General features: G+C 37.5%; 1 protein-coding gene, 1 long non-coding RNA gene and 1 pseudogene across 2 annotated transcripts; all 3 read left to right on the top strand.

Moving 5' to 3' along the window:
* Positions 1–1427: 1427 nt before the first annotated feature.
* LOC131528967 (polymeric immunoglobulin receptor-like) lies at positions 1428–3506 on the top strand. Its single transcript, XM_058758451.1, has 5 exons — positions 1428–1549; positions 1723–2040; positions 2150–2455; positions 2557–2593; positions 2978–3506. Exons 1-5 carry the CDS (start codon positions 1489–1491, stop codon positions 3036–3038), a joined length of 783 nt encoding a protein of 260 aa, XP_058614434.1. The 5' UTR covers positions 1428–1488; the 3' UTR covers positions 3039–3506.
* A 31-nt stretch (positions 3507–3537) lies between these two features.
* On the top strand, positions 3538–7124 carry LOC131529009 (uncharacterized). Its single transcript, XR_009267973.1, has 3 exons — positions 3538–3651; positions 4281–6303; positions 6721–7124. It is a non-coding gene; the product is annotated as an uncharacterized LOC131529009 (long non-coding RNA).
* Positions 7125–8394: 1270 nt separating this feature from the next.
* LOC131528726 (polymeric immunoglobulin receptor-like) lies at positions 8395–9559 on the top strand (annotated as a pseudogene).
* Positions 9560–12885: the final 3326 nt, after the last annotated feature.

Here is a 12885-nt window from a genome sequence, read left to right as displayed (position 1 = left end):
ATTATATTTCTCATAGTTATAATGTATTATAAGTCTCATATATTGCCACCTTTCTTATGCTACTTTAATTAAAGCCATCAGTGACCACTTATAAGTATAGTAATAATAATAGTAATAATTTGTTTTCTCTCAAACAGCCATAAGATCAGATATCAGATCAGATTGCTTTGAACTATTTTTATTTTAATATCTGTTTGATTCTTTTGATGGTACCCTTTAGACAGCTGTTGCTAAGTAACTCTGCAACTACATGTCAACTAACAGTCATTGGAGTACTGTATAAAGGTCATTGGAGTCATTAGAGATCTCAGGCTGGTCTCACATTTACCTGAAAGACTTCTGAGTGTCTAGATGTCTGACTCCAGCTAAACTGCAGTTGTCTGAGACTGAACACTATCCACCTGTAGGTAAAATACTGTATAGGTATTACTGGATATACTGCAAGTAAAAATCTAGAGGAATCATAAAGTGCAGCAAACTGTAAGACTATTTGTGTTACTAACCAATGTGTTTATAACAATTCTATTAAATTAAAATAAGATAACAAAATGCCAGTTTGCAGTATAAAGCAGCATAGCAGACTGTTTTTGTACAGGTAAGATAACTGGAAGTGACTGAAACTGGAAGTCTCACACATTCAAGTTACAAAAAGCAGCACTGCTCTTGTGTTAAAAATAAGGTGGTTTTACTTTGGTTTGGTGCAGGACTTCATGAACACAGTATGAATTTAGTATGTGAATTTTCTGAGACTTTTAGCAGAATCAGGCTGAAAACTGAAAAAGAGCTATTTTGTCTGTCCTTTGGATGAGACATTAAACCGAGGTCCTGACTCTCTGTGGTCATTAAAAATCCCACGGCACTTCTCGTAAAGAGTAGGGGTGTATCCCCAGTGTCCTGGCCAAATTCCCGCCACATGGCCTCCTAATAATCCCCATCCACTGAATTGGCTCTATCACTCTCTCTCCTCTCCACCTGTAGCTGGTGTGGTGAGCGCACTGGCGCTGTTTTACTGTGACTGATTGTAAAGTGCTTTGGGTGTACAGTAATACACAATGAAAGCGCTATATAAATGCCTCATTCATTCATTTGTTATATATCTGATTCCTGTATATCTGAGATGCTATATTTTTTTTATCTCAAATTTTATCTCTTTTCAGTCATTTCTCCTAAAAAATCCCATCATTTCCATCAGTCTCCATGTTAGGACTGGGAGCAGTACTGATGAAACGTCAGTACTTGGGGAGATTTCTTATTGTCCTTTTATGGTCATTAAATCCTGTTATATGTTTGGATGTTAAACTATCATGTGGTCACCCATAATGCATTTCTGCGTCAGTTTAAAACTGCCTATCGTTGAAGGTGCATGACATCTAAGAGCATTTCCTCTTCCCTCTAAGATAATATAAGAATAGAAACAGAAGTTGACCAGTTGTACCGCTGTACTGGAGTGAAAAACTCATACAGGAAACATAAGCAAGTGCAAACGCAATGGCCTCATACGCAAAAGCAAACATATTCTACATTTCAGTCGGGTTTTGGCTCATTTCAGGTGAGAGTACTTAATATTGTGCTGTGTTTGTTTGTATTAGATCCTGTTGATCCTTTTGAAATAACACATTTTATGCTGTTCATGTTTTGTTTAATGTGTTTTAAGTGAAGATGGGACAAATTAAGAAATGATTTGTTAATGTTGGACATGAAAAAGGTTTGTATGTTGTTTAGGTGTTGAATGCTACAGCGGTTGGTTAAACCATGTATTAACTGTTCAGACTGGAGGATCTGTCACCATCCCATGTCATTATGACAAGAAATACACACAGCAGAAGAAATACTGGTTCTCAGAGATTGATAAATCTAATACATACACAAACACAACAGAGGAGAATCTGTCAGTAATTGATCATCCTGATCAGAGTCTCTTTACTGTGACTATGAGAAACCTGCACAACAAACAGACTGGAGATTATTATTGTGTTGTGGAGACTGGAGAACAATCACCGATAAATATAACATATGAGCCGTATCTCAAGATTCAATCTGGTAAGTCATTGTTTTAATCAAATTCTAATGTCAAATTCTCTGACCTTACAAATATGTATTTTGTAATCACAAATAAATGACTTGTGTGTGTGTGTGTGTGTGTGTGCAGCTCCTGATGTGTCTGTGGTGAACAGCAGTGTATCTGGACGTGAAGGTGATAATATCAGTGTTCAGTGTCTCTACAGTTCTGAATATCAGAATGAAGTCAAACAGTGGTGCAGATATAAAGATCAGAGCTGTTACACAGTGGGGAGGACTAACACATCCCAGAATCCATCAGTCCAGATCAGTGATGATGATGGGGGAAGTTCCTTCACTGTGCTGATGACTGGACTGAGACCGACTGATTCTGGCTGGTACTTCTGCTCTGCTGGAGAGGCACTGAATCCTGTTCAACTCACTGTAATAGAAGAAGGTAAAACTTATTTAACACTGATTACAAATACCAAATAATCAATCCATAATCAATACTATAAAAGTTCTGCTGTTAGAAAAAATATATTTTTATTTTGACAGAAAGTGTGAACACAGACATTGGCGCTGAGAAGGACAAGTTAGTATTAACAAATTCCTATTATTGTGATTTAATCTTTAGCAACATCTAAACTTCAGTTGTCTGTAATGTTCCATAATATATTATGCTAATCTTTGTGTAAAATGACAAAGTATATGAATGCAAATTTAAAAAAAGGCATGCACATCCCACAAACCTAAAAAAGGCTCAGGTGCAGGACAAAAATAGGGCAATTACAAGCAAAGAAAGCAAATTAATTGTCTGCACACTGTTGTAACTTCTCAAAAAATGTTGTAATAAAATATATGAATAAAAATATTTTCTGGAATGGAAGGTGTTCAAAATATAGATAATGTGACACAGAAACATGTTCAGTTCTAATATTTGCCTATTGATTGTGTGCTATTGTATTTTATTTTTCAGATGGCGTTTCTGTCTGTCACAGAACTTTTCACCACATCAAACTGAAAGATCAGATGATTAGAAATCTGTTGATAAAAAGATTTATGTTCTGCTCTTCAGCGTGTATATGTGTGAATGCATTAGATGTCTACATTTTCTAAATGCTTGGGTAAATGTATTTAAATATATATATATTTTTAATCCTAACAACTTACAAATGAGCAATATACCAAATAAAGCTACACAATTTTAGAAAAAGGTGTTTTTATTATTATTTAGCCCTCATCTTTTATAGCCTATCAGTAGATTTTTTGATTACCTCGACCTCATATACATATACTCTTTTTACTAAATGTAGTGGAGTAAAAAATAAAATAACACACTTTTGAATATTTGGACGTAAAAGTCAAATTTGACACCCGCTTCGGATGTTATCACTCTTATTGAATAAGCGTTATCAGTGGATATCAGCTTATAGATATAGGCCAGAAGAGGTCTGCTGCGCCTACTGGTAGGCTCAGAAGGCTGTTATCATTGATCCACATGGTTAATCCCCACACACATGTACACAATTTACCACTGGAGTACCAGCAGAGGCGATCGTTTCCCCAATGTCAACAACTGCACACGGACCAAAGACCAGCGAAATAGCGCATTAAAAGATGGATTTAGATGACTTCAGGACACATATATAGGTACAGTCTCATAAAATACTCCATGTTCCGTGTTTATGAATCAAGTTATTAATTTAAAATTTGCCTATGGTGGGAAAGGGATTAACAAGTCCACACATTTACTGTATTGTTACCATAGTAACTGTCGCTCGACCATGTCATGTGTGTTCGATGCTTCATGCTTCTACCTTATCCGTAGTTTTACTGTGGTATTTGTAGATAAAGCACAATAACTTAAATATTTACTATGAGTTTACCTCAGTAACCGTAGTTTTACAGTGGTATTTGAAGTTAAAGCACACCTCGATATGTACTATGAGTTTACCTCAGTAACCATAGTTTTACTGTGGTATTTGTAGTTAAAGCACAATACCTTGATACGATAAGTTTACCTCAGTAACTGTAGTTTTACTGTGGTATTTGTATTTAAAGCACAATAACTTACATATTTACTATGAGTTTACCTCAGTAACCGTAGTTTTACTGTGGTATTTGTATTTAAAGCACAATAACCTCGATATTTACCATGTTTTTACCACAGTAACTGTTTTTACAGTATACTATTTGTAAAGCACAGTAACCACAATGCTTTCCATGCCTTTAATATGTTTTTGTGAAGTAATTGTAATTCAATATTTTTTGTCTTGCAGTTACGTCAGATCACATACTCCAACAGCTCTTTAAAGAAGCCATCTCTTGTAAAGGTTTTCTCTCTCTCTCTCTCTCTCTCTCTCAGCTTTTCCTTTCCTATTTTTCCAAACTGTAATTCGTAATTCATTTACACATATTTTGCTCGCTCTCTTTCTGTATATCGGCATATTTTTAAAACATATCATCAAATTTTGACCAATTCTTTCAGAAAGCTGCTGGAATTAACAGGGAACTTGAACTCGAAGCTGTCGATGCTGATCTTGAAGAAGCTGCCAAGGAGGCTGAACAAATCCTTCAAAGGTTCAGCCCTTCACAGGTTTTTTTTAACACATTTAGTAATAACTGATTTGCTTTAATGAACACATCTTTATATTATGTGTTGATAATATCTGTCCTTATAGTCCTTCCTCTCAAATATTTTGCTCACAGATAATTTTTAACACTGTCTCAACATGTTGTGACGCGTGTCCCGAGGCCTCATCAGCGTCGCCCTGGAAACAGAGGAGGAACACCTGCTCGTCATCACCACGGGCTGGCCGGCCACACCTGAGGCTCGTTACCAGCCGCCTATATAAGCCGCCAGAAGGCTCAGAGCGGGTGAGGCATGACTCCAGTTAGGGTATCGCTAACTTTCCTCTCCATTTCCCGCAGAGAGCAGCGTCTGACCGGCCAGCCCGAGATCCCCTCAACGCACGGACACCAGAACCTCACTCACGTGGAGCACAGAGAGTAGCAGATCCTGGAGCACGAAGACCTCACTCACGAACACTACGGCACGACTCACTCACTCAATAAATGCACCCTTCGGGGCATTCATTGATCTCCCTTGTCGCGTGATTCCTCCACCCGTTACAGTGGTGGAGAATGCGGGCAAGGCGGAGCCTCGACAGCGCAGTTGGGCAACACCTGAAGACGTCATCCCCTCTCGCCGAAGTTCGTGGAGAAGCGTGTGGGACGGAGAAACACGGAGACGGCCTCCCAGCCACTAAAGGGGTAAGTGACGTTTCCCCATTTATCATCTTACCCTGTGGTTGGTTGAGGCCGTCGACTAATACCGGTTTCTCTGTCCCTGTTCCGGCGCGGTGCGAGAGGGAGGATCGCCCGGAGAGGAATCCCTGCTCCGCCCACTCCGACCGTATGGAGCCTGGTTGAGGAAGGTAGCACTCCTGCGTGGGCGGCGACCGATGACAGGGATGTCGCTTGGGGGGGGAAATGTGACGGACCGGTGGCCCTCCCCCTCATCATCATCACCACCCCGTCCCTTATCCGCCGCCCTTCACCAGGCTCCCGACTGGAGTGGGTGGATGAGAGGAGGGGCGTGGGATCAACGCGGGCTGGTGGCGTGTGATGAGGCACAGCTGGACTGAATGAAGCCTCATCACCGCCGCTGTTAAATGCCCAGCGCGCCTCTCCTCGGGAGACCGGTCTCTTCCCCCGTGCATGCACGCTGGTGTCCTCGTGGGTCCAGGAAGGGTGCGTTGAGGGACGTCGCGCCACCGGAGCTGTGAGCAGCAGGATCCAGAGTCCGGGAGAAAAGCCGCACCCGTATTACGGCCGTCGGACCAGAGATGTCGGGGCGTCTAAAGTCCCGCCAATGCCCGTAAGAGGCAGAAGAGGAAGAGCCGCCGCTCAGGAGAAGCCGCCGCCCCTCGTGCCCCGGACCGCGGGAGCGTGTGCGGCCACCGGACTCCGCCCCTTCCTTGAACCCCTCCTTCCTCCCGGAACACTGCCCTCCTTCACGAGCCCCGCAGCACAACGAGGACACCAGATCCCCCCTGTTTCTTTGGACACTTCTTCCCCCTGAACACTTTATTTTATCCTTTTTGTGTAATAAAAGCCTCTCCGAGGCCTGACGCCACACCCACTGTGTCTGTCGTTGGCTCCTCCCGTCACAATGTATATATTTCTCTTCGTTTCAGCTGAGAGGGAAGACCAAAGCAAGGCCTGTCATGGGATTTGAATTTGGCCGTATTGTGCATTTACGGAGAAGACCGAAAGCTGCAAAGGAAAACATTTCCAATGGTATGTCCGTGTTGGTCTGAGCACCTTGACTATTTGTACAGCATTTGATGTTTCTTTAACTTTGGTTTACATACCCCACGGCCCCGTCAGGAAGAACCCTCAACAAAGTGTCATGTTGAAGGAGTAATAATTCATACAATTTACTAAATCAGCAAATTCATATGATATTGTACAAACGTACTCATACAAATTCTACGACTTTTACTCTTACTGCTGTCATTGGCCTTTGCCTCAACTCTCATGCAGATTGTGCCCATTGTAAGTAGTCAGAGTGTTTATATCATAAAGTTTTTATTAAGTCCATTGTATTCTTTATTAACCTTTACAAATTGGCAGTTACAGTATGTTGTCTGTTATTTTTTATTGTCAATGTTTTTGTTCATCATGTGATAAATTCTCTTTCTTTCTGTGTTGCAGGATTTCTCACATACTACTCCATCAGCTCTCCACAATATCAGCCCTTTCAAAAGCTTCCACATCTCTCTCTCTCGTGTAGCACCTCTGCTCTCAGCCCTTTACTGCCAACGTCCAGTCTTAGCATATCTACTTGTTTTAATTTCGACTGTAAAGTAGAAATGAAAACATAATATTTTACAAACCGGGAGTTTTGAGGCTCCAGTTGAAAATATATTATTTTCTTACCTTTAATGAAGAAATATTTTACAATTATTATTCTCCTGTAATCATTGTTTGCATCTATTGTGAGTAAATGCAGGACCAATTAAAATTGTTAACAATTATAATTTTGTTTTTGACCATTACAATTTTCATCAAGAATTAACAATTTTATACCTTCATACATGTGTGTGGGGATTAACCATGTGGATCAATGATCAATGATAACAGACCTCTTCTGGCCTATATCTATAAGCTGATATCCACTGATAACGCTTATTCAATAGAGTGATAACATCCGAAGTGGGTGAATTTGACCAAAGGGAAAATACACAGATGAAGTACAGTTTACATGCAGAAGTTACAAAAACACAGTCGATTATGTCTGTGCAGTTAAAATGATGGGAAAGAAATTGCATGTTTATATTAGATATGTATATGAAGTGACAGCAGCGTAATAAACAATACCTACAATAACTCACTCAGGGTTGTGGGCGGGGCTTGAAAATGTAATGTCACATTTTACGCATTCTGTGAACGGCTTGTTCTGAGACACTGCTTATGATTTATGGGGATTTAAAAAAAGAAGCAGGTGAATTTTATCATTATAGGGTGATTGTGTACACACACTGCCAACACACATTTATGTTCAAACAACATGTAAAAGTGAATTTTGCATAATACACTCTCAGAAATAAAGGTACAAAAACTGTCACTGGGGCGGTACCTTTTCAAAAGGTACATGTTTGTACCTAAAGGGTCCATTTTGGTACCTTAAAGGTACATATTAGTACTTAAAGTGTACATATTTGAACCTAATAGGTACAAAAGTGCACCTTTTGAAAAGGTACCGCCCCAGCGACAGCTTTTGTGCCTTTATTTCTGAGTGTGTAGGTGCCCTTTGAAATTAAACTATTACTATAAGGAACCCCTCACCCGCCCCCATACGTTTTAGTAATGCTGATGATGTGTAGTTCGAAAAGAAAGAAATTTATGTTGGTATTATCTCTTCTTCTCATCAGTGCTGTTTATAATGCAGATGATTCCAGATTTTTTTGCACTACAAAGTGACAGTTATTCTCAACTAACACGGTGCAGAAAATGTGTGAAAGATGTGTGAAAGTTTACAGAAACATATAAGCACTGTGAATATAACATTATTTCACTTTTTTTTTAAATCATATTAGAGGCTGTTTTGTTGTGCTTTTGATGAAAAGCCACTGACTTCTGTACAGAAACATGCTTCATACATTCATATGTTGATTCAAGTCATATTAAAATCCGTAGAGAAGACTGATTGTATTTTCTTACGTGTGTAAAACAGGAAGAAAAGAAAAAAAAAAACAGAACAAAAATAACCAGTTTCTGCAGTGACTCACTCTTTTAGATCTCTGAAAGAGACACATTTGTAACTTGTATGCAACTTTTACAATTAAGCAGGGAGGCTGTTTTGACAAAAACAACCACAGAGAATGAATGCAGGAAGTAAGAAACACCATAGAAACCCATGACTTAAGATCATTATGTCACATGTCTCCTTGAGCAACAAGCTGTTTCTATAAGAACACTTAGACTGAAATGATTAAGATGCCTGAAGACACATTACAACTTTTTAACAAAAGGACTGTCAGTTTTAAGTTGTTCATTATGTTTTTCTTTTGGCTCATGAAAGACAAGTGTTCTGTGTTTGTTTATAATTAATTTCACTCATATGGGTGGCTGACGTGTCCTGCTGTATGACAAGCATTTTGCTAATTCTTATTCTTGCAGCTTAATAATCTTATGTTATCATAGATACTGTCGCAGACTTTCAAAAATGTGATTAAAACCTAAAATCTGTATTTTTTAAAAAAAGTCTGAGGGCATGTTATGCATCAATTACATGTACAGTATAACTATATAAAAACATTTAATGTTACAATCCGCAAAAGAAATCATATTACTGTAGCATCTGTGCAGTCATCTGAATATGTCATTAACATTGGCAATTAATGTTGATCTTTTCTCTTTTCGGGTACTAAGTGCAAAACTGGATCAGCAGACAGAGTGTTAACGGTTCAGACTGGAGGATCGCTCATTATTCCATGTTATTATGACAGAAAATACACTGAACACAAGAAATACTGGTGCTTTGATGCAGAAGGAACATACTATTATTGCTCTATTCTCGCATATGCTAATGAAACCAAAGGAAAAGTGTCAGTAGTTGATCATCCAGATCAGAGCTTCTTTACTGTTACAATGAGTAACTTGCAGCATGAAGATACTGGAGCTTATTGGTGTGCTGTGGAGACTGGAGGAATACATCTGCATGTGAAAGAGCAGCTTCATCTCACAGTTCAATTAGGTATGAATGAAGTTTCACATTCAAATGAAAAATTCTCTCAATTCCCAATAAATCACAATCCTAAATGACTTTGCATGTGTGTGTGTTCAGCTCCTGATGTGTCTGTGGTGAGCAGCAGTGTATCTGGACGTGAAGGTGGTGATCTCAGTGTTCAGTGTTTCTACAGTTCTGGATATCAGAATAAAGTCAAACAGTGGTGCAGATATAAAGATCAGAGCTGTTACACAGTGAGGAGGACTGACACATCCATCAGTCAAGATCAGTGATGATGGGAGAAAATCCTGTTCAACTTAATGTCACTGGTAAAACTCATTCACTTATCAGATCTATACTGGATTTCTTGCTGGACAATTACAGTAAAGGGGGAAAAGACTAAAATAGTTTTTATTTTTTTAGTTCCTGATACCTCAAAAGATCCACGGGTTTCTGTTCTCACTGAACTAGAACTAGGCAATACAGACTCTTACTGGAGGTTCTAACAAGGTCATAATGAATCATTTGCTGTTTTTTTCTTATTTTCTATTTGACAGCAGTTTGAGAGAAACAGGTTTGTAGCTTTTTAAAATATTAATCAAGATTCATGTTTTCTATAATTGGTTTGATTAGTTTGATTTGCATATATTTGTTTATTGTCTATTTTTGCATGGTGTTGTCTTTGCTTATTTTTTCTTTAGTTTTCCAAAAGCAGGTAATATAGACCAGGGGTCATCAAACTTGATCCTGGAGGGCCGGTGTCCTGCAGAGTTTAGCTCCAACTTGCCTCAACACACCTGCCTGGAAGTTTCAAGTATACCTATTAAGACCTTGATTAGCAGCTTCAGGTGTGTTTAATTAGGGTTAGAGCTAAACTCTGCAGGACACCGGCCCTCCAGGACTGAACTTGGTGACCCCTGATATAGACTGAATACATCAAATAATACAATTCTGCTTCATTTTTTTTTTCTTTTCTGACAGCAGCTGTGAGCTCTGAGAAACACACATTAACAGTTTCATTATTCACATTCATTAAAAGATGAGCAACATATTTAACAAAATCTTTTTTCACAATGTGTCCTAAATCTAGGGTAAACGTACAGCTCACCAAAATCTACATTGAGACATTTTTAGTGCACAAGATATTGGTTTCAGTACAAAAAGTTATGTTAAAATAAAATATTAATCTCTCACACAAAAATATTTTATTTTATTTTGAATGACAAAATCATTTCAATTAAGATATACATGATTAAATTCAAAAAGTCTGGCTGTGCTTAATGGGTGCATTTTTGTACCCTTTAAGCACACCCCTGTTGCCATTAAGCTCACATCACGATTTATTTAAAAATATTGTTTATTTTAAGGAACATTTTTAAAGAATAATTGTAAAAAAAAAAAAAAAAAAAATACATTTTTTGAAGGTACAAAGTCAATCACAAAAAAAACAGAACACTATCAAGCAACAAGGCATTCAAGTCGATCAGTTATATATTCATAATGAAGTGTCATCTTAGCACATTGCAACATCTAGTCCACGTTCAGCTAAGTAACACATTCAAAAATCTAATAAAACAAACCAATAACACATTTAATTCATGGGGATGAACACAAAAACTAGCCTCATTATAAAACCTCTTTATAAATGGATGTCAATTTATCATGTTGCTATAGTCTCTTAAGGCTGGAATACATGATTTTTGCCCCGATTTTCCACATATTTACAGTCTGGAAAAGTTGATGCTAGTTGGCAAAGGTCAGAGCCAGTCTGCAGATTTGAGTTACCACTTGACAGAATCCATAGAAAATCGATTAATTTAACTTAAAAGTGACAACCATCAGTTTATATTTAAAGTCTGTTTATGAAGTATTTACACAGATGTTCAATGTGGAAGAGCTTAAAGAGAGCACACTGAGCAGCAACAATTTTTAATAAATTTCATGTAATATTTATTAAAATGACAGGATTTTGCTAAATAAATAGTCTAGGTCATGTATTAAGTTTATACATATTTTAATATGAACAACTATTAACAATACCTATGAAATTATACTTTTTCTTATTGATGTCACACTGAAGCTGTGTGATTTTCATAGTAATGTACCCTTTAAGCTCACCTTAAAATAAAATGAAATCTTTAAAAATTACAGCACTGTAAAACGACAGACCAGCAATAAACTGTCAATTTATAATATTATGGATGTAAAAGTATAAGTCAGTAATGCCTGTGAAGCAATATGTTAGCGTAGCACAGAGTTTTATACAGCTAGTCAGCTAACTGTGTTCTGTAGCATCTGCGCTATGTTGCTAAAACTATCTTTTGGATCTAATGTAATTATTTTCCACATCCAAGTTCCAGGTTATAATATGCAAAAGTCTGAACATTAATCTCTTAATTTTACAATAAGTAGTCAAACTTACCCAAAATAAAGGTTTAAACATCCAAAAAATATACATTTAAGGGGCTCCTCTGTTGGTGAAAGTTTTTAGACAGCTTTCAAAATGGCCGCCAGACAGTGTGAACACATGGGGACTCATATCTCAATGTGCAATGATCTGACTGACTTGAAATTATACGAGGTATATAGTAACAAACACATCAATTGATTAAGACATCAAGTTGGATAATAAATTATTTTTTCTTTTTATAATCTGATCTCAAAAATGGAAGTGTGCTTAATGGGTTCGTGAGCTTAATAAGTACATTTACCTTATATTAAATTTTATTTATTTGATTTTTTATTTATCCTTTATTTTACTAGGATAGTCCCATTGAGATGCAAAATCTCTTCTTCCAGGGAGTCCTGGCCAAAATGGCCAATTTGTCCCTACATTCACAACATTAATTTACTCATAGCAAATACATGTTTTCTTTTTGAGTAGACCATAAAAGTTTTTTTGTTTTTTTTTATTTTAAAGAGGGGAGTGTTTCCAGCATAATAACCCTCTGCAACTCGTTCCATAACGAGGGGGCAAAAAAAAAAAGAGAAGGCAGTTTTGCGGAGCTCTGAAAATACTCTTGGAACATTTAAAATAAGTTTAGCAGAAGATCTAGTGCTGTAATTACAAGTGTAAAATGATAAAAGACTGCAGATATACATTGGTAATTTACCTAACAATGCCTTAGCGATAAACAACAGCATAATAAAATACATCTTTATTGTCAACAATGGTTGAAATTTGTCTTTGACCACACCAGCGAAAACCAGATACACATACAGACACATACTACAAAACACATAAAAAACCATCATACTGAATCACATAGCTTCTTGATTAATAAATCCGATCACAGCAGGTACAAAGGATCTTTTATAAATATTGAATAAATATATGCACTTTCCTTCTTTGAAACAAAGAGGACCATCCCACCAATTCATACAATATACAATGATGAGTGTGTGAAGGAACACTCGTCACAAAATGTAAAGCAGCATGGTATACATAGTCCAACTTTTTAAGTGAAGATAAACCTGCATGCATATCGATCACATCACCATAATCTAACACTGAGAGGAAACAACTTTGTATAATTCTCTTTCTTGCTTCAAAAGGAAAACATTTCTTTAAGCGACAAAGAACACTCAATTTTAGTTTAAGCTTTTTAAAAAGTTTTTCAATATGTACATAAAATCCCAGTTTGTCA

This window comes from Onychostoma macrolepis, chromosome 02 (genome assembly GCF_012432095.1).
Source record: "Onychostoma macrolepis isolate SWU-2019 chromosome 02, ASM1243209v1, whole genome shotgun sequence".
NCBI lineage: Eukaryota > Metazoa > Chordata > Actinopteri > Cypriniformes > Cyprinidae > Onychostoma > Onychostoma macrolepis.
Note: the sequence above shows the minus strand (reverse complement) of the source record. Positions and strands in the feature narration are given on the sequence as shown.